Source organism: Nicotiana tomentosiformis, chromosome 1 (assembly GCF_000390325.3).
Source record: "Nicotiana tomentosiformis chromosome 1, ASM39032v3, whole genome shotgun sequence".
NCBI classification, from domain to species: domain Eukaryota; kingdom Viridiplantae; phylum Streptophyta; class Magnoliopsida; order Solanales; family Solanaceae; genus Nicotiana; species Nicotiana tomentosiformis.
This window is the reverse complement of record NC_090812.1, coordinates 17,525,982-17,553,194: the sequence shown is the minus strand read 5'-3', so window position 1 is coordinate 17,553,194 and position 27,213 is coordinate 17,525,982. Positions and strand designations below refer to the sequence as shown.

Genomic DNA, 27,213 nt, shown 5'->3' with positions numbered 1-27,213 from the left:
ATGACATCTTCCGGTGTCTGGACTATAGGTCTGATCCTCACAATATTTTAAAATATTGTGAACTATATTGTATCAAATATATCGTCGACGATTATTTTGTATCGGTTCCTAAGCGACATAACTTGTTGAGATTTAATCACTTTCTTTATTTTCAGGTACCTGAACATCTTCTGGAGTTTCATGAAATGTTATGTTGTGGGCTCTTCTAGAGCTCATTGCCTTCTCGTTATGATCATTTTGATCATTTGCTCCTATCATTTTTCAATGATTATTACCTTTGGAACCGATCGGTTTACTACGCTTCATGCGTGCAGTAAACTTTATCCTTCAGGGATTTTAATTTTAATAGGAGCATTTGCAGCTGAAATATAATATTTAATTTTGGATCAGCAAATGCTTCTGGCATTTGACTTGAATTATCTTCTAATTGAGGATCATATTAATGATAATTCGATTCATATAACATATTTTCCAGATGTTTATTCCATCCCCCAAATGTTAGAAAAACTAACACATATCCTCAATCTTCTTTGGGAAACCTATCTTTGTGCATTGTGGTAGAGAAATTAATCATATACCACATATCAAAAGTTATTAAATAGTAAAAATATTTGGTTTCTGATCCTAAACCAATTGTGATGGGAGGACTTATCATATATTGTTGGTCTGATGCATACAAGTGCTCATGTATGCAATTTAAAAAATCTTAGACCAAACACATGAAGCTTTGTTCTCATAAGCAATAGTTTAGCCATTAATAGGAGGTATTCAATGCTAAACTTGCTTGGATATAAACCAGTATCATCAAGATGAACTATCTTGATTTCATAATCTGAAAATTATGCTCTTAATAGAGAAAAGCAATTTCAAATGCCAAACTGCAGGTTGACAATACACACACATGTAACCATCTCATATATGCATCTATAAGTGGTTCACATGATAGGTGAATGAGCCCATATTCACCTTTTATATATTCCAGAATTCAGGAATCTTAGTCCCAACTTTAGCTGGTATAATCAATTTATTATGAGAACAAGCAACACAAGAGAATTCTTGAAGAATCTTCTAGTTCTTCAGTATATGCTTATCTGAATTCTCAAATAGCTCATTTAAAAATGGCAAATGAAAACTTCAAGTTTATCATGACATGTGCTATCTCTTAGTAAACTGCTGGTTTACTATGGCATAAACTTTTGCAGTAAACTTCTGATTTACTGTGGCTACTTTTGTATCGGCGATTTCTGATTTACTATAGCTACTTTTGCCTCAGTAAAACTTCTAATTTACTGTAACTGCTTTTGCACTAGTAAACTTCTGGTTTATTGTGATACATGATATAGTACAAATTGAAGAATAAGGCGGGTAACTTCTCACATACGTATTATTTTACCCCCCTATGATTGTGAAAACATGAAGATTTTCAATCTTCCAATCATTTGTAGTCTCAATATGATAGCCATTTGTATTAGTAAACTTCAGGTTTACTATAACATATGTTTTGACCATAATCATATAATATGAATGACATATTTGTATATAAGATCTTCAAAATTCTTCATTTATTATCCACAATCTAATATTTATCAGACACTACTGGTGTCATGTGTCTTCTAGAGAATCAGTTAGCTCTTCAGGAGTTGTTGATACATTTTGTACTATCAAATATAGCTCAGGCACTTCTGGTATCATGAGAGAAAATCATAATCAAATAAACAATATAAAATAATTATATAAGCACAAGAAAACACCTCTTCATAATATTTTCCTACTTTAGGAGAAAATTTCAATTGTGTTACTTCTTCAGGAGCAAATTTAAAATACGAAATATTGAGTATACATTCTCTCAATCATATTACCTCCTCTGAAGATAAATTGTAATATATTTACATCAAGAGCGTGCTTATATTTATGAGCTTTATTAATATTGTCACATTCATTTCGGAGAATGGATTAATATTTATCAAAAGTTCTCATCTTTCAGGGAACGAAACATAATTATCTGAACGCGCATTAATCACATCAAATTATGATGCTTCAACCTCTTTTAAAATATTTACTACTTTAGGAACAAATCGAGGTGTGCATGTAATATAGAGAATATTTCTCTAGCTTATCTTTAATTGTAACCATAGAAAACCTAAATTATCACTTCTGGTGGTTATGAGCATATACCACTTCTGGTGGTTAACAAAATTTAGTTACAATGAGATATACAAAACATAACTACTTCTGGTGGTTGTATATTTCTTGCAAACTCTACTGGAGTTTAAGTGGATCTAACAATGTTATCCACTTTGTAATCCTTTATTAAAATAATAAGGATGAAAATAAATTCCAAAATAGGTACTGTATACGTAACGTATAACCAAGCAAGCGATGATAAAGATATTAAAATATAAGCAAAAGGCTCAAATTAAATTACCCAAATTTGGCCACTCCAGATGTAAGTGATATCTACATCACTACTGCCAAGAAGAAAAACTCACCACCTCAAGGATATAATCTGCCTTATGATGCTCCGAATGAACAAGATCTGACCACGGATGTAAGAGCGTCGCCTTACATCGGAAATGAACACTAATTACTTGGAATCTTATGTATTTAGATGACATTTGCAGGGCCTCATCCCTTCACGGCATCTCAAAAATATTGATGGGCATTTCCGCTATGAGAAGCCACTATTTTCTTCAATGCTTTTGAGAGTAACAACTTCGCCTCCAACAACCATGTTGATCACAATTCCATCTGCTGCCAAACAAGTAGCCATGCGCCTCATATATGTTTCCTTCTTTGTTGTGACTTTGAATTACTTCTTATACTGAAATAGAAAAACTAATTCAAAGTAAGTGCTCGATACGGTAGAGTCTCGTGCTGATAACGTGTTATAAAATAAAGACCGTAAAGTAAAGACAAGTATAGAGAAAAACTGATATATTATTTAACTTCAAACTCATGTACATAATGAACTGAAATCTCTTCTATTTATAAAAGAAAAGAAGCTTCTCTGTAAGCTGCTGTATAAGCTGCTTTTAAGCTCCTACTGCAAGCTATTGTGTAAGCTTCTTGTAAGTTGTTATTGTACAAGTTATAGATAATCTTCTACAGAAATAATATTTATCCACAACGCAGTGCCGAAATGATAAACTTCTTCATGAGGCTTATTTCCAATAGAGTACTAAATATATAAACATATTTATGGTGAAGTCCAAAATGAATAAGCTTTCTTCAGGAAGCTTGGTTACAACAGAGTACTAAATTGACCTCCATAATATAATATATTTATAACAAAATTATCTTAAATAAGCAGGATAATCAAATTTTTAGAAGGGTAAATAAGTAATTGATTTTTCAATTTAGGGGTTCATGTTTTTAATATATATATATATATATATATTAATTACATTTAAATTCCTAAGAATTTCATTTGCAGGATTCATTGGATCACGGAACCATAAAAGAAATAAAGCCATATTCGCTTTGTTCATTGGATCACGGATTTTTCCCTACCATGATGAACTACGTAAACTTTTAGCAGTACAAACAAAGACAAATAAAATAATGATAAGAAATACTATGATAATCAGTTAAAACGTGAAATCTTTGGTTGATATTTAGTATTTCGAGCTTGATATTGTAAGAACTGGGGGGGGGGGGGGGTAGGGGGGAAATCATCTTAACAAAAAGATTTCGTGATGATTTACTATTGCAACTTCAGACAGGAAAATAAAAGAAGGAAAATTTAATCATCCCAATAAGCTTAACTGGCAGATCCAGTCCTGAAATATCTTCAAAATCTACCTCTAATGTGAACACACAATATGACGAAGTTTCATTCCAAAAATAGAAGTCATAAATTACACAGTAAACCCCGCCTTCAAACAACAAAAGAATTGTGGATATACACTGAACTTTTTTGAGGAAAATAAACAAAAAATACTATGTAACGAAAACCTCACACAACATAACTTCCAGCACCTTTTCTTTTCCTAATTTTTTCTTTGACACCTTATAACCTATAAATAACACCATCTATATATGACAGAACTACCCCAAACCCCTCCCCCACTTCTCCTCCATCCCATCACCCCGAAAGTAGAAAGACAAGACACTCTTCAATAGAATATGTCAAAATGGAAGACATTGCATCTCCATGGAAAATTTTGACACCCGACCACAAATAAAACAAGCACAAACCTGCAAAAAACACAAAATTATGAAAATTCTGAGCAAAATACCTTTAAAAAGACAAAGAAAATAGAAATAATTGTCCATTTATGACTTGTTCGAAGTATGGAACACTACACGTAAATGCCTACTAAAGTTCAGTGTAAGGAATTATGAGGTATTGAGGTTAAAGATGCATAATCAAGCTTGTTTTAAATCGCTATTACCTCTCAACTTGGCTATCAAGAGCCAACTTCAATTGGGTATTCAGAGGCAGAGACTAAATTAAGTGTGTAATTGTTTTGGGCGAAGTTTTAGGATAAAGGAGACAAATATGAGTAAGTTGTTTATACACGCATACAAAAAATGAAACATTTTTTTTATTGAAGTGAAGAAATCACACAAAAATAAAACATAAATATTATTTCTAAAAATGAAAGAAATCACCAGTAAGGTAGATGATAAAGGTAAAGATGAATAAGGAACTACGGATATATCAGGTTTCTTAAAGCATAAAGACAATTGAATTAAAATAATGACATGAATTGCCCGTTGAGATGGCATTGCGTGACATGTAATGTAGCATCTTTAGTTGCGAGGAAGAATGATAGCAATAGTCTGGATAAGACTATATAGTATATACCTGGAAGTGATCAGCCTAATTAGCTGCTCTTCCACCATGGATGAGTATCCAAAGAATAAGCTGATAAAGAAAACTGCTCTCCCATAAGGCTCTTTACATGTCAGCTCTGAGGTGCAATAGTTGCAAGGGCATTAGCATGTGCAGGTGAAAGATTACTCAAAAGAGGCTGCATTTGTTGACCATAAACTGAAATTAGGTGAGAAAATGCTCTTCCAACATTAGCCTTGACTTCTGGGGTTTCCACAGATGACATGGCAACCTGGGCAAAAACATTTACCAACTCTGGAACCAAAGATAGGATCTGCATATTCACAAGAGAACAAAGCAGAAGGAAAGAAGTGTCTAATGTTAAATTCCACAGAGGATGGAGACATAAGAAAACAAGAATGATAATTAATGTGACAGATAAGATGAGACACAAAATACCTGAGAGTTAGATGACAAAACAAGATGGTATATGCAACTGTAGACTGCCATGGATTCCTCGTGATCTTCTTTTAGAGGAAGAGCTTTCAAGAAAACAGGTAGCACCTAAAGAAAGTACAACATCAAATAACGCCCATACAAATAGAGGGAAACTTTCAAAACCAAAAACGATAAAGGTCAATCTGCATACCTGATTCAGTGGGATTGTCTCTGGATGGACCATTATCATCCTCGCCACCGCACCAGCAGCATTGTCTCTCACCGCATTATCTGGCTCAGATTCGCCAAATAATGGGTAAAGGCCCCGTAAGGCATCCCCATAATATCTAGAATAAAATGAATAAATTAGATATACGATGTACCAACGAAGAAGGCAGATGGTAAATAAATCAGTGGATGCAACCCCACAAACTCGGAACACATTAGGAACAGAAGGAGATAGATAAACAAGGTGTGCATATGAAAGTATACTTCAAAGCAGCATCACCACCATTTTTGCACAACTCGCCAACACAAAATGCTGCATTCCTTCGGTTTGTAGCATCTGCTGATGCTAATTCTTTAAGAACCAGGGACATCACAGCCTGAAATATGATTAGTGTTCTCCAATTCAGTTGCAGAACTATTGAAAGTGTGTGCGTGTCTGTATTGGAGAGTTAGAACCAAAAGAACCAATTAACTAGTTTTTTTCCAAAATTTTACATCAATATAGCCGCCAATTGGAGCACCCATGTGTTGAGCAACTTCTGCAAGGGTTGCAACGACCATGGTCCGATCTTGTGGTGGGCGTGATGCTTTCTGCAATTGCATGGGTTATGACATTAAACACTGCGACTCAAGCTAATCTCTAAGGCAAAGGATAGAAAAAACATGAGATGAGAGTTTGAAGGCCTATGACCAAAAAAATATTGTATAGGGGAGCATCCAAAACTTACTGCAAATTTCATCAAAGGATTGAACAGTGTTGAAAAGATGGGAGCAAAATGGGAACCCATGGCCTTTGCAAATGCAGGGAGGAGATCAGAAACAGCATCCATTAGCACTTCGTCATGTTCAGTGTCGTCGTCATCAGCCTCACTATCTGATTCTACGAGCTGACAAGCAGACTGTTCACGTAATAGAACTGAAGTGGCCTCAACAAGCTGAGTGATATCTATAAAGACGGGGAAAGCAAGTTCATTAATCCTGAATTTCATTTTAATGCCTGGAGAATTAAAGGAACCAAAATGTGCACGCTTACAGGGCTCAACAGCCATGTAACCAAAATCCTTCATGATGTCAGCAACAGCCATACAAGCTTGTGCAACAACTTCTTTATCGTCATCTTCAGTCATTGTCTTTATGTAAATTTTCATCACAGTATCTGCAAAACAAAACATTTGTAAATACCAAGATGATAGATTTATTCCACAGATTATGACTAACACGCAGAAGATAAATCTTACCAAGAACTTCCTTTATCTTTGTCATTCCCTCCTGCCAAAGAGGGGGGGAAAGATGAAGCAGTCATCAACATCAGAAATATTATAATATGTTCTAATTTCACTGAAAGTCTAAATGGACATGATAATTAAATCTTAAAATGTGTGACCTCATGTTAGGACAGCACAATCTTAACCCTACTACTTCAATGGTTTGACCTATATATTAGTTTTCGGTTGTTTACTTTTAAACAGAACTTGATACGCGTTATAACACTAACTTTAACAATATCAACAATTCAATATGTTACCAATTTCATTGAAAGCTTAAATAGATATCATAATTAAATCCAAAGATGTGTTACTTCAGCCTAGGGTAGCACAACTACTTCAATGGCTCAACCTATATATGAGTTTTCAAATGTTTATTTTTAATCAGGACTTGATGCATATTCTACTAAAAACTTTTAACAGCATCACTCCAGATTTAATAGCATTGCCACAAAAAGTAGCCACGTAATGCCTCAACTTACACATTTTCTTATAACAGTTATTGAAGTTTCACCTACTGAAAGAGACTTTGTATGTCTTATGTGAAAATAAATGTTTACGCAATGGTCCCCATCAAAAGGAATGTCACTTTGTTATTTTTTCTTCACATTCAGGTCAAGAAGTGGCAACGTCTCCTACATATTATCTTACATAAATGTAGCTTAAAAGCATTGGACGAGACTACAGTCAAGGGATATGGTTACACTACTGTAAGTCAATGTAAATATTCAGCTATCTGTCTACATATGAGGATATTGAATCATACCTAAATGTTTTATTTTTGGTGTAAAGGCCTTAAAGAGAGAGCTATAAAATAATTGGAGCATTCCACCAATACACACTAACCACATATAGATCCCTAAGAACTTTGTTGAGCCTCATGGGTTTTCTTGTTAAAACTTTATGGTCTGGATAACCCCTCAGTTCCAATCCAGGACTAGCAAGGAGAAAAGCCTGCTCAAGCTCAAAACTCAAAGAAGTTCACATCGAAGAAACTCAGAAAAGTATGTGTAACGACCCGTCGTTCCGAGAGTTATAGCCCTGTTTCCCCATTTCTGCTTCTTTATGTGTTGTTCAGCTGTGTTGAGTTGCATCGAGTTGGTAGGTTTGGGTCCGGAGTAGTTTTGGAGTGAAATGAACACTTAGTCCCTTAGTTAGAAAGCTAAGTTAGAAAAGTCAACCGGAAGTTGACTTATGAATAAACGAACTCATTGGGTGATTTTAGACTTAGAAGTGTGTCCGGAATGTAATTTGGAGGTCCGTGGTAGAATTAGGCTTGAATTGGCGAAAGTTGGAAGTTAAAAAGTTCTTAGGCTTGAATCCGAGGTTGATTTGGTGTTTTGGTGTTGTTTTGGGTGTTCCGGAGGTTCGACTAAGTTCAGGTAGTGATATATGACTTGTTGGAATTATTGGTTGAGGTCCCGAGGGCCGAGGGTGAGTTTCGGATAGGTTTGGGTTGTGTTGCGCTCGTTTTTCTTATGTTTCGACGCCATTTCTTCAAGCATAAATAATATCATATTGAACAAATGAGCTCCGATTTCTTTTTTGATTGAAGCATTAGATCCGTATCGTAATTACGTACCTGTAGTAAAAAGAATCGTCGAATTTGGACATCGTATGAGATTTTAGGGTCATTTTACTAAGAATTAGGTTGCCAGATTTTTTTCAGAATAATTACAAAATTGCCACTGAATTCGTAATTAAAAATATGCACCATTTGCAAATATTGAAAGTTTGAAACCAACATATCTCATTCATTATAAGGTCAAATTGAGTGATTCAAAAGCCTAACTTAGACTAGAATTTCACAAGGAATCCATTGGAGGCATAAAAAGCGAGTTTCGGGATCGTTTGGCACGAGAAACGAGGCAGAATAATCGACAAAAAAATATATAAAACGAGGGTTTGTTCATTCGGTCATATTTTGAGTTGGGGAACTCGGATTTGGGCGATTTTGGGGGCGATTTTCACCATAAGGATTGGGGTAAGTGTTCTCTACTCGATTTTGGTTATATTTCATGAATCCATCTTCGTTTTGGGGATTTGATTGATGATTTCAAAGTGAAATTGAGGGAGTTAGGGCTTGAGTTTTGGAGAGTTATAGGTTGGGATTTGAGGGACCAAACAGAATCCGATTTTGATAAATTTTATATGGTTAGACTCGGGAGAGGACGAGGGTTTTGATTCTGCCATTGTTGAATGGTTCCGAGACGTGGGCCCGGGGCCGGGTTTTGGCCGGTTTCGGATTTTTGGCATATTTTGTTGTTTTTATTGTGGAATTCGATTCGTTAGCCTATGTTGATAGTATTAATCTGATTATGGTTAGATTTGGAGCTTTTGGAGACCGAATCCAGAGACGAGGGCATCCCAGAGTAGGATTTTACGTTGTTAAGGTAAGTAACAGTTTTAACTCTGGCTTTGAGGGTATAAACCTGGAGAATTTGATATCGTGTGACTGTTTGGAGGTGATACCCACGCTAGGTGACGGGCGTGTGGGTGTGTACCTCGAGGGATTGAGACTTGGTCCGTCCCGTGAGGCCTCATGGCCATCATCTGTGTTTTCGTAGTTACTTGTTGTTGAACTTGTCTGCCTTCAAGTTAGAGAGCATGCTTAGGATTTATTCATGCTCACATTATTTGTACTCAGTCATAGAAATTATTGTACATATTTACCTCGGTCTCTATTATTTGCTAATATGCTGTGATACTTGACGTGGGCTGTGTTCCCTTATTTGTTGATGATGGTGAGGCTAGTAAGGTACATGATTGAGTGAGGCCGAGGGCCTGGTTGTGAGGATATTAATACCATAGCGCGTGAGTTGTCCGTGTAGCACGTGAGTTGACCGTGCGGGTCCGGGTATTGATACCATAGCGCGTGAGTTGTCCGCGTAGCACGTGAGTTGACCGTGCGGATCCAGGTATTGATATGATAGCACGTGAGTTGTCCGTGCTTAGCGCTTGGGCTTTGGGAGCCCCTCCGGAGTCTGTACACACCCCCAATGAGCGCAGAGTGTTGAGTGTTGAGTGCGAGTGATGAGTGATGGAGTGACACTACTGTGAGGTTGTAATTATTTGTGTTGTTGCTGCATTTATCTGTTAAACTTCTTTGTGGCATTTACTGAGTTATGGAATTTACCTGTTTATTTCTGTTTATTTTTAAATTGTGAAAATAAATAATTGGACTATTTTACTTAGCTCGTCACTACTGCTCAGTTCCTTAGTTATTTCTGTTACTTGCTGAGGTGGTTGTACTCATACTACACCCTGCACTTTATGTGCAGATTCAGGTGAGTTAGAGCACGGCGATCGTTGAGTTCAGGCCGGCTATCTGTGGAGATTGCAAGGTAGTTGCTAGCGTCCGCAGGACCTTGTTACTCCTTTTGTCATTTCTTCTTTTGGACAGTTAGACAATTTATATATCTTAGTTTATACTTTTAGACGCTCATGACTTAGTGACACCCCGATGTTTGGGGCTCGTTTCCGTATTTTTCTATATTATATTTAGAGTTGATTTAGTTAATGAAAAATTTAAATGTTGAAATGTTTTATTAAATTCTTATAATCGGTTTAGTAGTAATATTTTGGGAAGTAGGCTTGCGTTGTAACACGATAGGCGCCATCACAACCATGGCTAGATTTTGGGTCGTGACAGTATGACATGTCTCAAGCTTACGGCACAAAAACCTCTGGCACTATGTAAGAATAACTGATAAGTCACCCAAATCTTCAGCTAACTTTGACCACAGACAAACAAGAAATCCATAAATTAAAAGAAATGCCAATAGAAGAAAAGATAAATGATAAACTAAGTACAGTGATAAAGGAAAGATAGATCATTACTCACATTATGACCTTGGAGGGCTGCTTGTGTAGCTATCAGAATATCTGCAAGCAAACAGATCCAGAAAAGAGCACTTACGGGCTAGCTTGTAGTAGTACTTTTGAAAAAAACTAGAAATTACCACATCATATATAAAACCAGTATCAGACATCAAGATTCACGAGGATTTATTTATTCCACTTGACCTTCACTTGTATTGTATTCATAAACCTCAAGAATACTTTCTCAGATAAACCTCAAGAAGTGAAACTACAAATTTTCAAAGAATGACAACAGAGCAAGATGCTCTGACCCGCCTCATAATATATGAATATGAGAAAATCAGTTCAGCAAGGAGGAAACTATGGGGTTCGAACCCTTTTTTGTCATTGTATTTAAGCTGAGGCACCAGCCATGAACAAGACTAAATAGAGTACTTTCAGATATTTTGTTGAACAAATGTGTCTTAATGGCGTAAACACTAAAAAGAGTTCATATCGTTAGCCTAGGTTGCCAAGTGCCGAGGTAATCTCCACTTCACCTTAGCTTCAAGCAAAATAACGCATAATCTCATTTCACTAAATTCATACGGACAAAGATGTAATACATTAGTTGGCAAAATTCTATGTTGTCTTTGAGGTGTGACGTGTAACACACTGACTGGAGCAATACGTACACTGTTTGACTAATATTTCACTTCGTAAACTGACACTCTAAACTGGTCAAAGAAGTAGAGAGATGTAGAGCCTATTTAAATAGGGATAGAGCTCATAAGGGCATAGCTAAAACAGGAAAGTGAAAAAAGAAGTAACAGAGGGGGACACGGGAAAGAAACTCAATGGTAGGGTGTCAGACAATCCTCAAAAACAATTAGGCCTTTTTCATGTCCCTATTTTACTTTGAAATTGTAGCACAAGAGGATATTCCGCTGTGTTTTATATATCTCTAGATCCTGCTAACTTAATTGCATATAGATATCAAGACTCAAGAGACTCTTAAAATCAAGATTCTAACAACACATGAAATAGCTACAGATAGATTGACATGTTATCCAATACAAACATATATGCCCCAGGTCAAGCAATGCAACAGAATGCCAACATTAAGCTGGCTCAAGCAGCCCATTACTACTCACATTTGAGAGAAATAATGGCTTGCATTCGTACGTCCTCATGGAAGTAGCTAGAATGCCTCACTAAAATCTTGAATGACTCTTCCAAGTAGCTTGAGTTACATTAAGGAATCCAAATAACCATTAGCATCGATGTCAAACGAGATGAGATTTTGTAAATTTATACATATTGAGAAAAGGATACGGTGCATAGGAACCCTTTGTATGTAAAGCAAATAAGCCAAGGGCTTGAGTTGCAGCTGCCTTTTCATCGAGTACACCAGTCCTTATACTAATATTACGAACTCTAGGTTCATCATGCGCTTCATCATCGGATGACACACCGCCAAATCCATGAATATTTTCATCTTCATCGGAATCATCAATATCAACAGCAGAACCATCATCTAGGTTGCAGGAGGTGAATGCCAAAGGAACAACATGTGGAAGGTACTGTTTCAAAAGAGGAAGTTATAGAAGAAAACACGGCATGTTTAAAAGTATAAAGATCCAAGACATTGTGATACCTGAGCAAATCCATCATCTAAAATTTCTGCTACATTGCTAAAGAAACCATGAGTGTATTCACGAAGCTCACTAAACTCCAAACCGAAGCCCTGATAGCATCAAAACCTATCAAGAATTGTTTGTAATTTGACTAGAAACCCAAATTGTGAAGAGCTTATAAAGTTTCTTACTGAAATTGCAGCTTCAATGAAAGGCGGCAAAACTGGTTCCATCTTTATCCTGCCAACAGACATTGCAACTATCCCAACCAATTCAGTAGCCCTAGCTCGTGAACGGAGGTCTTCATCATTGGTAAGCACCATGAAAACTTTCATCAACTCTAGAACTCTTTCAGCATAGGGAACAAATGCTTGTTCAGCAGCTGATGCAACTGACCCAATAGCAGACTGCAATAAAAGAAGAAAAGAGGTCAGAAGGTGATGCAACTTCAAAATGCTGTTCTTGAAGTATCTAAAAGGACACTTACCATGCAAGTCTCCTGCAAATTACGAGGGCTACTCTGGAGGGCACCAAGTAATTTTCCCATCAATGGATCCAGGAAAGGAAGAATTTCTTCACCCATGTTCTCACAAAATGCAGCCAATGCATAGTAAGACTTTTCCTGCACAGGAACAGAAACCATTTTGAAGAAATAGAAACAGCACCAACAGGACTTATCTATGTCTTAGCACGTCCGCACCTTAACTTCATCAGATACATCCTCCAAGGCATTTAAAATGCAAGGGAGGACACTTTCATAGTGAGAAACTATCTCAGGCTGCAGATGCTCAGCAAATTGGCCCAAGGCAAACGAAGCAGCTCCTCTCACCATTTGTTCAGGATCTCCCAGAGCTCCCAACACAATGTGGAGAACTGGTTCCAGTTTATTCTTCATGAGCTCCAAACAACCCTCAGATACAACACCTAGAGCAGTAACAGAAGCTTCCCGAAACTTCCCATTGGGACTTTGACTGCTTAAAGAAGCAAACTCAAGAACAGGTGGGAACACATGTTTAGACAAATTCAGAGCCATGGTATCAATTACTTCTGCAGCAGCTCGATCTGGAGCAAGGTCATCGTCTTCATCCCTGTCTGTAGATTCAGCAAGCAATGGACACATAACTTGCAAAATTGGTGTGACTAGTTTGTACTTTTTAAGAGAATTTGACTTGTACTTCGCTAGCCACGAGATTATTTGAATAGCCTGAAAAAATGAACAATTCAAAGAAAAACACTTGAGAACATCACACGTCCAAGTAATAGACGACGAACAGGCAAAAACATCATGGCAACATCACAACATTCAAGTACCAACAGACTAACTAAACTGTAACCACATCATGCTCCTACCTGATGGCGAGTGTTCGAGTCCAAATTAGGACTTGAGCAAACTTCGAGAGAAAACTGCACTATTGCTTTAACTGAATCCCCAAGTAGAGGTGCCGGAGATTCTATTAGCTCATCAAATATTTCAAAAGCAAGCACAGCAACATCTTCGTCGCCTGAAGCAAGACACTGCCTTGACACATTCAAAATGCTGGGAATAAACTCTCGAAACTTGACCTGCATGAAGGAAAGAGGAGCAGCCACATTTTCAGGCAGATGGCAGTTAAGATATTTAAAACTTAACAGGCATTGTCAATTCTTCTCAAGACTTTGAAATTTTTTCATGTGATCCCAACAATTTCACCCACTGTCCGTCTCTACACCAAGTTGACTCTAACAATATTTGAAGAAAAACTTTACAATGACTGGAAACATGAAAGCTGCACGAGTCATAAGATAGCATAATGAACAAAACACACTCACCACTTCTGCCTCATCATGAGTAAACTCTAGAAAAGATCCAACTGCCCTGTTTACATGATTTAATTAAGAATTATAAAACATAATTTCGTGATCGAGGAAGTTCTAAAGATTTTCAAACAAAATTTACTTGAGAGCTGCAACTCTGACACGGTTACTTGTTTCGTCTTGAAGGCACTTGAGCAGCAATGATTGCAAATCGGCAAAATATGGTTGAAAAGAATTCCCAATAGTTTCAGTCAAGGAACTGAAAAGAATCAAAGCCACCTTGCATAATCAAAACAAGGAAACCACCCATTAGTCCACTAAACTGGGTAATCCTACATGTGATTGCAGAACATGGAACAGAGGGAGACAATATGATTGTCTGAGGATGCACTCATGCACCTGTTATTCCAATCCAGGGGAGGTGAAGATTGATGAAAGCAACATTTTCTTTACATCGATTAACAATTAACTGATGCTCAGGTTTTATAGTTGAGGTCATCAGTCACTCCAAAAGAGGTCATGTCAACAGTTAAAATGGCTAAAGGAAGAGGATTTTTAACTAAAAACCTTGATCATGGAAGATCGAATTCAAAAGGTACAAACTTGAGAATTGAGATGACTCAATTCTTTTGGTCTGTCAAGTACTGACAGTTTCATTCTGTTTGCTTATTCTCACTTCCCAATTGAAGCGCCCCATCCCCACTTCATCGAGCCTCTTTTTTCATTAATTCCACCAACTGCTCCTCATTTGGAAAGATAAAAGGAACTGACAAAGGTTTACAGGCATTCTACCTTAGTATTACATGAATACAGAAAAAAAGTTTAACGGTATGCTGAAACTCCCAAACACTTTGAATTTTCAGAATGAAGTTGCATCAGAATTCAGTTTGAGGGGAAAATTAAGTACTTTTTCCAGAGGGTAGGGGTGTTTACACTTACAATTGAAATCTACAAATGGTTAATGCAAATTGTGACCAAAGGATATCATCATACTTCTATAACTGATTGGAAAGATAAAACTCAGTAATTGCAAGGAATTTTATTGGTATAAAGCAATTAAGATTTTGGGATCTTTACACAAAAGCCGGCAGGATTCACTGTTTACTTTTCTCAGCCGGTATACATAGATTGTACACTGATTTTACACGGTTATACACATATTTTATATACATTATACATCTGCTGGTTATTTTTAGTTTAAACGGTCGGATAGGCGGCTATTTAGGTTAATTCTTCTAAGATTTTTGGGTATAAGTTGCTTCACTTTGTAGTTTTTCCATCCGAAGATCGAAAAGAAAGTGCAGTAAGTGTCTTGCACTAGCATAAGTGGTTGCAGTTAATCGCAACGCTGTCTTACCGCTGGCCGCAAATCACCACTGGATGAATATAAGCTACCAACAAACAAATTTTCATAGTCTCAAATCTCAAGTAGCATGTATGAAGCTTTTCATTTACGAAAACCCTGAAGCTGCATTTGTAATTGAAAAAGAAAGTGCATAAATCAAGTGTTCATCTAAAGCATACCTCTCTATGATCTTCTTGTGCACTTTGACTGCACTGGAACAAAAATGGCAACAAATCTGACCACTCTCCAGCTGGAACCGCATACTTTGCAACGATACTGATCACATTTGCACTAGCTCGCCTCACCGGAGGACTGCAAAATGAGCATCACAACAGATCAGTAGCAGGCAAAGTATCATCTTTCCTAGCTTCCACGAATATTATCCACATAGAGGTGGAATAACAGCGGCTAGGTAAAGGAATTCAATGCATCTCCATAGAAAAACTAGAATGAACACAAAAACAAAGGCCGTGCTCTAAATTCTTTTCACACACACATATATCATCGAGTAAATTATTACAAGAACAAACTGACTACAGAAAGTACAATTCTAACTCAATCAGCTTACTTGACAAATCAGTGACTCTACCATCCATTACTACGAGAATAATCAGATAACAAAAATCGACTTCATCAGTAAGAAAATGAACAAAAAGCTCAACAAAGAATCTCTTGATTCTGCAAACCTTGTATACAGTTAATGTTAGGTTTCGTGAATGGGTGTGAATGGGAAATGGAAAAGGCACCTTTTGAATTGCACCTCTTCATCTCACCCTTTCATTGTCTATAAATTTAGAGACTTAGCCTCACTTTTCAGACATGGAAAATCTGAAAACTTCCTCCCTTTTTTCTACATTGTTTCATTATTTTTCCAAATAAATAAAGTGTCAAAGTGTGATTTGCTCCGTTTGTTACGATTGCCAGTATTACAGAATAGTTTTTCTGTTCCATCCTGGGAGTAAGTAATCCAGTGAGGGGATTAAATTCCTTAAGCAACTTGTGGGCTGGGAAATTATTTTATGTTTTGTTTATTGAACTAACATTTCTTTACTTCTCTGATTTTCTGGTTTCGAACACAGATTACCAACAGTTAACAGTACATGTGTTATAATCTATAATGGAGAATTGTACTAAAATTCTAATCCAGCAGACCTCATAAAGTAATAACACATTGATTTTTTTAAAACAAAATGTGGATACAAACATGCATGTAAACCTATATAGCAGCGGCCTACCAAATTAGTAGCGGCAAATAAAGTTGCAATTTTGATACTTAAAAAGTGAGAGAAATGAATCAAAGGACCTGTGTTCCATGGTGATGCTCTCAATTAGGGACTGTTTCACAAGCTGGCGAAGTTGAGGGGATAACTTAGCCCAGTGGCCAGTGATTTTCTTACGGAGGAGAACCGCCGCAAGCTGACGAACGTTAGGCGTTTTGGCGGTGCGGAGATGGTGAATCAGTGATGGAACCACTTGAGGATCCTTGGCTAAACGTTTTATTTGGTCCTCGGCTTGTCTTCTGGCGTCATTGTCAGGCATCAAAAATTGAATCAGTAGTAGCTCAAGTGACTGAGCCATAATTGAACTCACTCTCTCTTCGATCCCTTGGCGTGTGTGTGTGTGTGTGTGAGAGACAGAGAGAGGGAGAGAGAGAGAGAGTTTGTTGGAACTTTGGGAGCTGAAAGGGGAAGGTGGCTGTGGAGGAGAGAAACCCTGCGGCGGCAGTTGAGGGTTTTGGTTTATATATTGGAGAGAGAAGGAGATGGGAATATTGTTACTCTTTTGTGTGGGGCTGAGTGCTGATGCGGCTTTGCTTGTCTACACTCTACACTGCCGGGAACGCCGTCGGCATGCGTCAGTTTGCAAATGTGTGTTTGTTAGGAATAAAAATGTTTTATTCGGAATAAATTCTTTTAAGTGTTTTGTTTTTTTGAATGAAAATATTTTTCTTTAAATATTTATTTAAGAGATTAATAATAGAGTTTCCAATTTGATAGTATTTTGCGTTAAAATTTATCTAGAGAGGTATTACTAATAGTTTATAAGTATGCCACAAAATTTAGTGCGAACTTTTAAGTTTACACACTATGACTTTCGCTTTAAGCAAGATTAGTCTTCTTCCTCTTATAGCTAGTAGCTATTGAGCATGTTATAGCTTGTTTGGTCAAGCCGGAGAAATCAGCTTATTTTGATAAGTATTTTTTTTTAAAGTGCTTTTGAAAAAAGTAATTTTTGAGATAAGCAGTTTGTGTTTGGCTAATTACTCTGAAAAGCACTCTTGAGCAATAATTTGTGTTTGCCAAATTTTTCAGAAAGTGCTTTTAAGTATCAAATTACAAATAAGGACATGAATATATTTATTTAATAGTTAATATTATAAGTAAATAAATAATCTCAAAAATTTGTTATTACAAGCAATAATTAAATCTTTTTATTTTATTTAAGTAGAATATGAAAATAATATTTAAAAGTACTTAATTCTTTTAATATAAGTTAATTTAAATATATTAAAAATTAATCAACAAATATAAAAGCATTCACCCCTAAAATCACTATACATTAGAAAGTAATCCTAAAAATAATAAGAAATACTTATACATTAATATCCTAAGTATTAGGTTTAACGATTATTTTGGTATATACTATATTTTGTTAAGGGTATTTTTGATAAAAAGAAAAGTCAAAACTGTTTCTGCTTCTGCTTTTGGGAATAAGCTACTCTGCTTCTCTTAAACTGCTTCTGCTTCTTCCCAAAAGCATTTTTTTCCCAAAAATAAAAACTTGGCCAAACAACTCAAGTTAGGGAAAAAAAGTACTTTCGGGGAAAAAAATAATATTTTTGGCATCTTGAGAAACTTAGCCAAACAGGCTATAGTTTATTTGACAATTATTTTGATTTTTTATCTATGCGGTACGATTTCATCTACTAGTATTATTTAAGTATCATTATTTGTGGAGTAAGAAATCTATTATACTTTAAAACAAAATATTATTTGATTTACCAACATTATTATAAGATATTTTTTTGAAAATAGTTTCGTACTCACCAACTACTAGAAAAAACATTTTATTCTTATAAGAAAATATTTTTCCTTCCTAACTCAGGATTGGGTTAAAACCGAAGTAAACCCGTTTCCGAACGTCAAACGACTTAGCGGGGTACGTTTCCTTCCGTTGAAAAAGGATCTCCTGAAAATCAAAGTCTTCTCTGAGCTGAGCAGAACTTGAGCTTCATCACAATTAGGGCACGCAACGCAAAAAAAATGAGGAAGAGAAGTGTGTGGGCATGGGGAGTTGCAATCTTCTGCTTCGTAGTGCTAATGATTGTCACTCCAGCAATTCCTCAGTCTCAAGAATATCATAATTTTGCTGATCAACGCCTGTTTTTGGGTATACGCATATTCAATGTTAATCTATGTTTTTTCTTTCTTTAAAATTTGGGTCTTTAGCTTTCAATTTGCGATATTGTTACAGTTCTAGGTCATGATTCATGAACCGGTTTTTGTTGCTTTTAGTGTCGGTTCACTGTTGCTCCAGAGTATTGAACTTATATTCAGTGTGCTAATATGGTTAAATTAATTTGTTTTATAGCAAAATATTAGCTCATGTTGCTGTATTTGTCCTTTTGTTACGGGGATCACTATGGTGGTGTATTCGGAGGCGGAGCCAAGATTTGAACTTTATAGGTTCTAAATTCTAGGATAGCGGACATCACGTGCTAATAACTGGTTTCTGAATTTAATTTTTGTACATATTTAGTGAATTTCTTAATAAAAATAGAAGGTTTGGACTAAAGCTGTTGGGTTCGGCCGAACCCATACCTTGCCTTCGAGGTCCGCCACTGGGTGTACTTTGGTACCTGTATGCAAGTTGTTTTAACTTTAGTTACTTCTGTATGCTGACATGTTGTATGCCTATGACATTTGTATATTTCCAATTTGTCCTACATCTGTTTTAACCTTTACTCTTTACTACCTATAGCCATTTTGATCCATCCTCACGTCGAAGTGATGATGGTTATGATGATTTTCTCTGAGGGAGTTGAGAGTTCTGAGATTAGCTTGTGACAATATGATTAAACTAAGTTCAGAGAAAATAAGAACAAGAAATTGTAGATGGTTTTCAGCAGATACTCATGAGGACAGAGCAAGCAGCGGATTGCTTGTTTTCTCTCTGTTATATGCTGAATTGCCCTTCTCTGATTTTCACTTAAGCAAAGTGTTAGCTCCTGCTATCTGGAAATTGGTTTTTGCACATTCATGTTGCTGTGGAAGAGCATAGTGAATTTGAAAAGTTTAGTACTCACTTACAAAAATTAAGTATTTTGCTCTCGCCTTAAATGTTTAAGAGTCAGTCAAAAAGGTAACAGCATAAATAACTTAAACTCGACTAATCAAAGATATAATTCGGATAATAGCAGTAAACTTGCTTTACATTTCACCCCTTCATTACCTTTAGTTTAGATTGCATAATACGTTAAATCAGATTTATCTTTTATTTTGAAGTCAGTGTTGCCAGTTCTGTTTTCATGTCAGCTGTTCATTTTGATTGGCTACTGGGTGGTATATACTGTCTTTGGAATTGCTGCTGTAATTTTTCATGCCTTCTTTTTCTTTTGCAGGGATTCCCAACGCGCTGAATGTGGTTTCGAATTTCCCTTTCCTTGTTATCGGTCTAATAGGTCTTGTACTTTGTCACCACGGTAACTATTTCAAGCTGAGGTAAACTGTTTACAAATATCTGCTCTACGTATGGTTAAGGCTTTGAAGTTTATATGTCCAGTACTTCAAACTAATTCCACTTGATATGTGCTTAAAAAAGCTTGCAAGGAGAGCTTTGGGGTTGGACATGCTTCTATATTGGTGTGGCAGCGGTTGCTTTTGGGTCCTCATACTATCATCTCAACCCAAATGACGCTAGTCTTGTGTGGGATAGATTGCCAGTAAGTAATTTAAGTGTTTGCTGTTAAGTGCAAGCTGTTATTAACTAAATTTTCTTTTGTGTGCTTGCTTTTGATACTCTCTAACTTTGCAGATGACTGTGGCATTTACTTCTATCGTTGCTATCTTTATTATTGAAAGAATAGATGAAAGAAAGGGAACTTTGTCTCTCATTCCATTGCTTCTGGCTGGTGTAATTAGTATCATGTATTGGAGGTAAGCTTCTATTTTCTATAGTTGCTAATAAACTCCTACCCCTCCCCACTCCTACCATTAATTTCTTCTAAAAGAAAAAAGAAGCAGGAATAGTGGAAGAAACGCAAAGTGTTCCCTGGATATATGCTCTTCGGGTCCTCTCCTTTTTTTCCTCTTCTTTCTTTTCTTTTCTTTCTTTCTAGATAAGTTAGACAATTATTTTTCTCACAAAGGAACACCAAGTAGGTATTGGCAATTACATAGTTACACATTACTAGCCTACCGAGCATGTAAGGAGTTACAAAATTCAGCAGTGTCAAAATCATCTATAGTGTTCTAAATTTTACACTTTATTTAGCTTAAGATCTTCCTTCAAAGCACTTGCATTTCCTTTCTAGATAATCCATAGAATGCATAAGGGTATCGTTATCCATGTTTCTTTCAATGATTTCCTTATGATGTGTAGTGCCTTTAACATCCTTAGGCATCGCCCATTGTGACACTGAAAAGGTTCATAAACAAACACCATAACTGCCACTTGAAAGAACAATGCAAAATCAGATGCCTGAAGTTCTCATCAAGCTTTTGCACGTGTAAATATCTACTGCACATACTGAAGCTCCTTTTCAATAGTTTATCATGGGTAAGACAGTTCCTCATATGTGATTGTTCAAGTAGAGCAAGCCACTTTCAGGAGTTTACTTTTCAATATATATTTCCTAGTTCCCTTGTAATTGAAATGTCAGGACATTAGAGCATTTCCTTACTGAAAATTTACCTGTTTTTCTCGCTTCCTGTAAGAGAGAATCTACTCCTCCCTTCAACTCCTTAGCCTCTGCCAGCTTTCCAAAAAATTGAACGACCCTTTTAAACCCCGTCATGTAAACGCCTTCTGAACTCTATGTCACTACCATTTCCTGGAGCTAGGATTACGAAGATTACTGAGCTTCTTTGATAAGACTGTTTAATATTGATTGACGGTTTTGATTTATAAGAAAGTATAACATTATGGATGTGTTTTTGCTTTTTGTTGCATTTTCATTTTCTAAGCGTGCTAGAGGGGATTGGATGGTCTAGATCCATAATAAATTACTGCATTTATTTCTGTTGATCATCATTTGGCTTTTTTCAGCTAAAACAGCTGTGTGATTGTACATTTTCTTTCTGAAGGTTCTTTGAGGATCTCCGTCCTTATGCGGTAGTTCAGTTTGTGCCGTGCCTAGCCATCCCAGTCATGGCTATCTTGTTACCTCCAATGTACACTCATTCCACTTATTGGTTGTGGGCTGCAGGTATGAATTTCCTCTTCTCTGGGTTCTGTGACCTTGTTCCTGCAGCACTTTGTGCCTATATAAAATGAGATTTTTCTGCATAATGCAGGATTTTATCTTTTAGCTAAGATTGAAGAAGCAGCGGATAAGCCAATCTACAACTGGACTCATCACATCGTCAGTGGCCACACGCTCAAACATTTATGTGCTGCAATGGTGCCTGTCTTCTTGACATTAATGCTTGCCAAAAGGGACACTGAAACAAATAGGTACAGTTGTCTCTCTCTCTCTCTCCCCTTACTTTCATCTTGCACTGTCATTACATGATTCGATTTCACTCTCCTACAGGATCAGTTTATATCAAAGCTGGAGAATATCTTGGAGTAAAGCAAAAGAAAATGGAGCAGAAGTGGAGAGTTACACTTATTCAAGTGTCCCAGTTGAGGAATCACGTTGAGGCTCCTTGTCATTTCATAGACAGAAACTCTTTTATTTTACTGTAAACAGAAAGGAAAACTAAAACAAGTCTCTAGAACATTTAATCTGGTTCTTTCTTGTTCATCGGAAAGAAAGATTCAGTACTTTTTATTCGTGTATACAAGTCACATGTCAATGTATAGAAAATGTTTTGTGCCATAGATTATGTCTCGGCCGTGAGCCTTGCTAGCAGCATAAATCAGTCTTTAGTTGGTTACTTGAATAAAACGTGCAATGGTCAGATTGGTGATCCCGATTTTGTTGCAAAACCATCAAATCACGAGGCAAAATAACACATGAAAACCACTACTGAAAAAGAAGAAGAAAAAAGAAAATGAGATCTGACTCGTATGAAGTAAGGTGAATGAACCATTTAACCTTTAAACTGGTTTATGCTACGTAATTTGAATTTTCTGACATATTATTCTTTCTTGGTAAACTTTTTTAACTTCCACCAAATTATTGCTTTGGATAGGTAGAACAGAGGAATCTGGGAGAGTTTCCACCGTTCTAGTCTGATTACCAATTAGCTAAGAACTTCAAGTCTAATACATATCATATTGTAGATCACCTTATTGCTATGTAATTATTAGCCAAAGAGCAAAAACACGAGGTTGAATATGACTCTACCAAATTGCAATTTTTATCGGAGTAAGAAAAAGTAACTTGTTTCTTTTGTCAAAAAATATAGCAATTTTTTTTAAAAAAATCATACATTTAGACCTTTATTTGACTAGACTTGTGCTACCTTTAGTACTTCAATGAGAAATTCCACGGAAGTGCTCAGCTTTCTGACTTTGCACGCGTTTTATTTTTTCTTTGTGAATTGGTCTCCCTAAACTATAGAAAGTAAATAGATATTGATAAATCCTATATTTCATTTTGTACTCTTAGCAACAACGGGGTGGTGGCGCAGTTGGCTAGCGCGTAGGTCTCATAGCTTCTGAGTAATCCTGAGGTCGAGAGTTCGAGCCTCTCTCACCCCACTATCATTTTTCTCTTTCACAATGGCCAAATGGCCCTACTAAGCCTATGTATAAAACTATAAATAGAGCAACTTTCCACTTAACCATTTATGAATTTTGTGTTAAACACATGCTTTCTACGGTTCAACCAGGTATGGTGTTCTATGTTTGAAAGGGAGATAAACAACAGTTTCAAGTCCAAAACCTTTTGGTATTTCGCTTGTATTATACTGCATCACTTGTGTAGGAATAAGACACTAGCTACAATGCACATTCTAGTTTTTGGGACAGGTGAAGAGGATAGTAAGACAAAAGCATCCAAGGAAGAGTACAATTCATGTATGATAGCTGAATATGTTAGGGAGTAATACTCAATGATAGTTAAAACCTTCAAAAGCTTAAACATAATTCAATTCCCGTGGACTTGACGAATTGTTGAATTTAATACTTATAGTAAGTACAATATGTGGGTTAACAAATTGATTTGATGACATTCAACTTCTCTCATTTTTGAGGTAACCAAGAGCATTACTGTACCGCAAGGCCAGACCAGGTCTAATGGTTTATTGCAGAATGGAGCTTCCTGCAACAGTGAATAACATCCTCGAAATCAAGTTCACAATATTGGTGTCTCAGCAAGAATGGAGATTTCAAACTTGATATACGATATACTACGATAAAGTCTATCTTCTCCCACCACAGTCATGTTGTGAGATTTTAAATTGGTTCTCCAAAAGTTGATTATTATCAAGTCTTCATTGAGAAAACCAAGGGAACAACATCCCTCCAGGAAGGATACTTCACCCTCTAACATCACAAATCTCCATAAAACAAACCACCATCTTGAGGCTTGTTATTCACCAGCGGGTGATAGTTCAATGAGGAGACAGCTTGTGTACAAACAGATATTCAATGCCACTGGGGTTTAATCATTTCCTCCCAAGCCTGGACAGTGAACAAGGTAGATCTTACAGTTGGTAGTCTTGGACATGGTCATGCATAGCAACTTCAGGAATTCCCGAACTGAGTTTGTTAATTGATCTTGACGCTCGAACAGATAAATTAGAGGTATCAATAAACTGCATCATCTTTTTCGGTCACCAGTAGTCTCTGCAGGAACAGGACCCATCTTTGAAATGATGAAACCGATTCACATCCCTTACAATGATCTCTCTTTGATATATTTTTGAGATAAGTTTTACAACAGTATGACAGTCTCCACAGATTCTAAGATTCTTTGTCACTCGGAGAACTGTATCTGGGCTTGTATTAAGAATGCCAAAGGCAATGGCCAGCCTCTCACTGTGACTACTCAGGTTCTGCACTTTCTCTTCTTCACTCACATCATGCAAAGCAAAAGTAGTATCTGGCATGTAACCAGCCGCTCTTATCTTGGCAGGCAGTGCCTCTAAAAACATGTATATTTGTTCTGCCTGTGGATGAGATGTATCTCCTCCAAGGAATAAATGGGCCTTTCCTTCAAACTCAATCCAACTACATCCAGGATTCTTCATAATACGCTGTGATTTCAGTTGGATCCTCAAGTCGTTCACTTCCTCCCACATCCCAGCTTCTGCATACATATTTGAGAGCACAACATAATTCCCGCTGTTGTCTGGTTCCAAGATAAATAACTTTTTAGCTGCTAATTCTGCAATTTCTAAGTTGCGATGGCTTCTACCAGCAGCTAATAAGGAACCCCATATGCTTGGTCCTGCTTCCATTGGCATTTGAGAAATGAGGTTATATGCATCCACCAATCGTCCAGCACGACCAAGTAGATCAACCACACAAGCATAATGATCATGTCTCGGCTCCACAAAGTAAACTGAACTCATACGATCAAAATATCTCAGTCCAACATCCACAAGACCCGAGTGGCTGCAACCTGATAACAAGCCTGTAAATGTAATTCCATCAGGCTGTACACCAGCTCGTATCATATCCTCAAACGTTGAAACAGCTTCCTGCCCACAACCATGGGATGCGTAAGCAGTAATCATTGTATTCCAAGCAACCAAGTTCTTCTCCTTCGGGTTTATCTGATAGAAACACAAACGAGCATCAACCAGGCTGCCACATTTCGCATACATGGCTATAAGAGCTGTCTGCACTGACGGATTCTTCTCCAATCCGGTCTCTCTAACAAAACTATGTATCTTCCTCCCACGTTCTAGTTCAGCTGAGTGCGCACATGCAGGTAAGACACTCATAATCGTCACCCAATTAGGCCTCACCTCCGAGTCACGATCCAACATCTTATCAAACAATCGCAACGACTTATCAGCTAAACCATTCTGAGCATATCCAGAAATCATAGCTGTCCACGACACTATATTCCGAGTTGGCATTTTCTCAAACAACTCCTCAGCATATTTGAATAACCCATCTTTCATATACCCAGCAATTAATGCATTCCAAGACGATACATCTCTCACGGACATTTCATCAAACTGTTTACGAGCGTCAATCAAATCACCACACTTAACATACATATCAATCAAAGAAGTGCCAACATAGATATCAAACACCAACCCACATCTCAATATTGAGCCATGAACACATTTCCCCAACCAAATATCACACAAGTCAGCACATGACTTGAACACAAAAGGATAAGTAAAATTGTCACCACGCAAACCCAAAGAATGCATTTGGAAGTAAATCTGTATTGTTCTTTCGGTAATCCCATAAAGGGTAAGTGCTCGAATCATGGCATTGTACAGAAGCGAAGAGGGTTCAGTGGCATTATCGAAAATACGTGAGGCGGAGTCGATTTCACCTGAGCTGGCATACATAGCGACAATTTTCGCCGCGACAAATCCATTGGGATAAATCCCTCGAACGGCCAAGTGAGCGTGAACTTGTTGGCCAAGTTTGAGGCAATTCTTGCCAATCAAGTACTGGAAAATAGGTGCGTAAGAAGAAGGCGGAAATGAGTTTTGGTACAATGGTTGCAAGAGGATTTTCAACATCGTATTTCTGGAAGCTGCTCTCCGTCATGAGACAAAGAAAAAATTCGAACTTTGGAGCTGATTCAATTCAATATGGAAGTTTACATGTCTACTTCCCATTATTTGGTTATTCTCCTTTGCATTTTCTGTCAAAGTATTGTTCAAGTTTTTTACTTATAAATAATGTATCTGTAGTTTTAACAAGAGAAACGAAAGTATACAAACGACTTCTCTATCGACCAAAACAGACAGCCAACGTATCTAATCAGAAGAAGAAGAAGTAAGGATATATTCAAATCATGAGTACAAGGTAAAGGAGTATAAGTTGGCTAAGATTAACAATGACGATTTATATATGTTCTTAGAAAGAAGTTTATTTGCTACCCACCATTAACACATGTACTCTAAGTTTGTAATTCCTTAACTTTTTTTTTTTTTGGAAAATTTGCACGGAAATCCGCAGTTATCAGCTAGCTGTGTACTTTTGGTGCAATAGCTCGCAAACCAAACCAGATTAATTTGACTAATCAAAACTCCCCTTTGTTATTTTTTCTATCCGTAGTATTTGAATTGGTGCACAACAAAATCCAATTATTTCATGATGTTATAAAATAAATATAATTTAATAAAACATGAACAAGAAATGGAGATAGAGAGGAGGAAGAGATTTTGTTCTTCAATTGTGTTTCTTTACCTATCTATTATAAGGTCTTTATATAGTCATGAAAAGTGAAGAACCGCTATTGTAAAATAATGAGTGGATGACCACTATTTAGTGGAATGGCCATTATTGAGAGAAATGACCGCTATTGAGTGGAATGGCCACTACACAATAAATATAATGAGGTTCAACATTGACATTCACTCTCTCAAACTATTCACAACATTCCCTCTTGGATGTCCATATAATTTACTAGAAAAAAGTACAAAGTTATATGTAATACACATTACCTGCTGCCTCGTTAAAAACCTTACCAGAAAAACCCAGTGGGACAAAATATTGGTTAAGGAAAAAAGAGTGCAACGCGTAGTTACTCCCCCTGAAGAAAACACCATTTAATATCTCGAACGACGCATTCTAATTTTGTATATCAGCTTTTCAAATGTTGAGGTTGGTAATGCCTTA

General features: G+C 36.8%; 3 protein-coding genes and 1 non-coding gene across 4 annotated transcripts; 2 read left to right on the top strand and 2 right to left on the bottom strand.

Moving 5' to 3' along the window:
* Positions 1-3,809: 3,809 nt before the first annotated feature.
* LOC104108989 (uncharacterized) lies at positions 3,810-17,109 on the bottom strand. The gene is made up of 21 exons (XM_009618157.4): positions 16,589-17,109; positions 15,465-15,597; positions 14,083-14,219; positions 13,956-14,001; positions 13,497-13,709; positions 12,847-13,350; positions 12,634-12,768; positions 12,338-12,553; positions 12,167-12,256; positions 11,845-12,092; positions 11,664-11,752; positions 10,553-10,593; positions 6,682-6,712; positions 6,477-6,599; positions 6,172-6,389; positions 5,939-6,034; positions 5,708-5,820; positions 5,427-5,562; positions 5,237-5,341; positions 4,811-5,111; positions 3,810-4,197 (listed from the first exon to the last, which is right to left on the bottom strand). The coding sequence occupies exons 1-20, from the start codon at positions 16,861-16,863 to the stop codon at positions 4,911-4,913; spliced, it is 3,150 nt and encodes a 1,049-aa protein (XP_009616452.1). The 5' UTR covers positions 16,864-17,109; the 3' UTR covers positions 3,810-4,197; positions 4,811-4,910.
* Positions 17,110-18,405: 1,296 nt separating this feature from the next.
* Positions 18,406-22,329, top strand: LOC104108990 (uncharacterized). Its single transcript, XM_009618158.4, has 7 exons — positions 18,406-18,675; positions 19,907-20,006; positions 20,107-20,227; positions 20,320-20,441; positions 21,591-21,712; positions 21,801-21,960; positions 22,040-22,329. The coding sequence occupies exons 1-7, from the start codon at positions 18,549-18,551 to the stop codon at positions 22,146-22,148; spliced, it is 861 nt and encodes a 286-aa protein (XP_009616453.1). The 5' UTR covers positions 18,406-18,548; the 3' UTR covers positions 22,149-22,329.
* A 740-nt stretch (positions 22,330-23,069) lies between these two features.
* On the top strand, positions 23,070-23,154 carry TRNAM-CAU (transfer RNA methionine (anticodon CAU)). Its single transcript is given in 2 exon segments — positions 23,070-23,107; positions 23,119-23,154. It is a non-coding gene; the product is annotated as a tRNA-Met (tRNA).
* Positions 23,155-23,468: 314 nt separating this feature from the next.
* LOC104108992 (pentatricopeptide repeat-containing protein At3g62890-like) lies at positions 23,469-26,391 on the bottom strand. The gene has a single exon (XM_009618159.3). The coding sequence runs from the start codon at positions 26,106-26,108 to the stop codon at positions 24,231-24,233; it is 1,878 nt and encodes a 625-aa protein (XP_009616454.1). The 5' UTR covers positions 26,109-26,391; the 3' UTR covers positions 23,469-24,230.
* Positions 26,392-27,213: the final 822 nt, after the last annotated feature.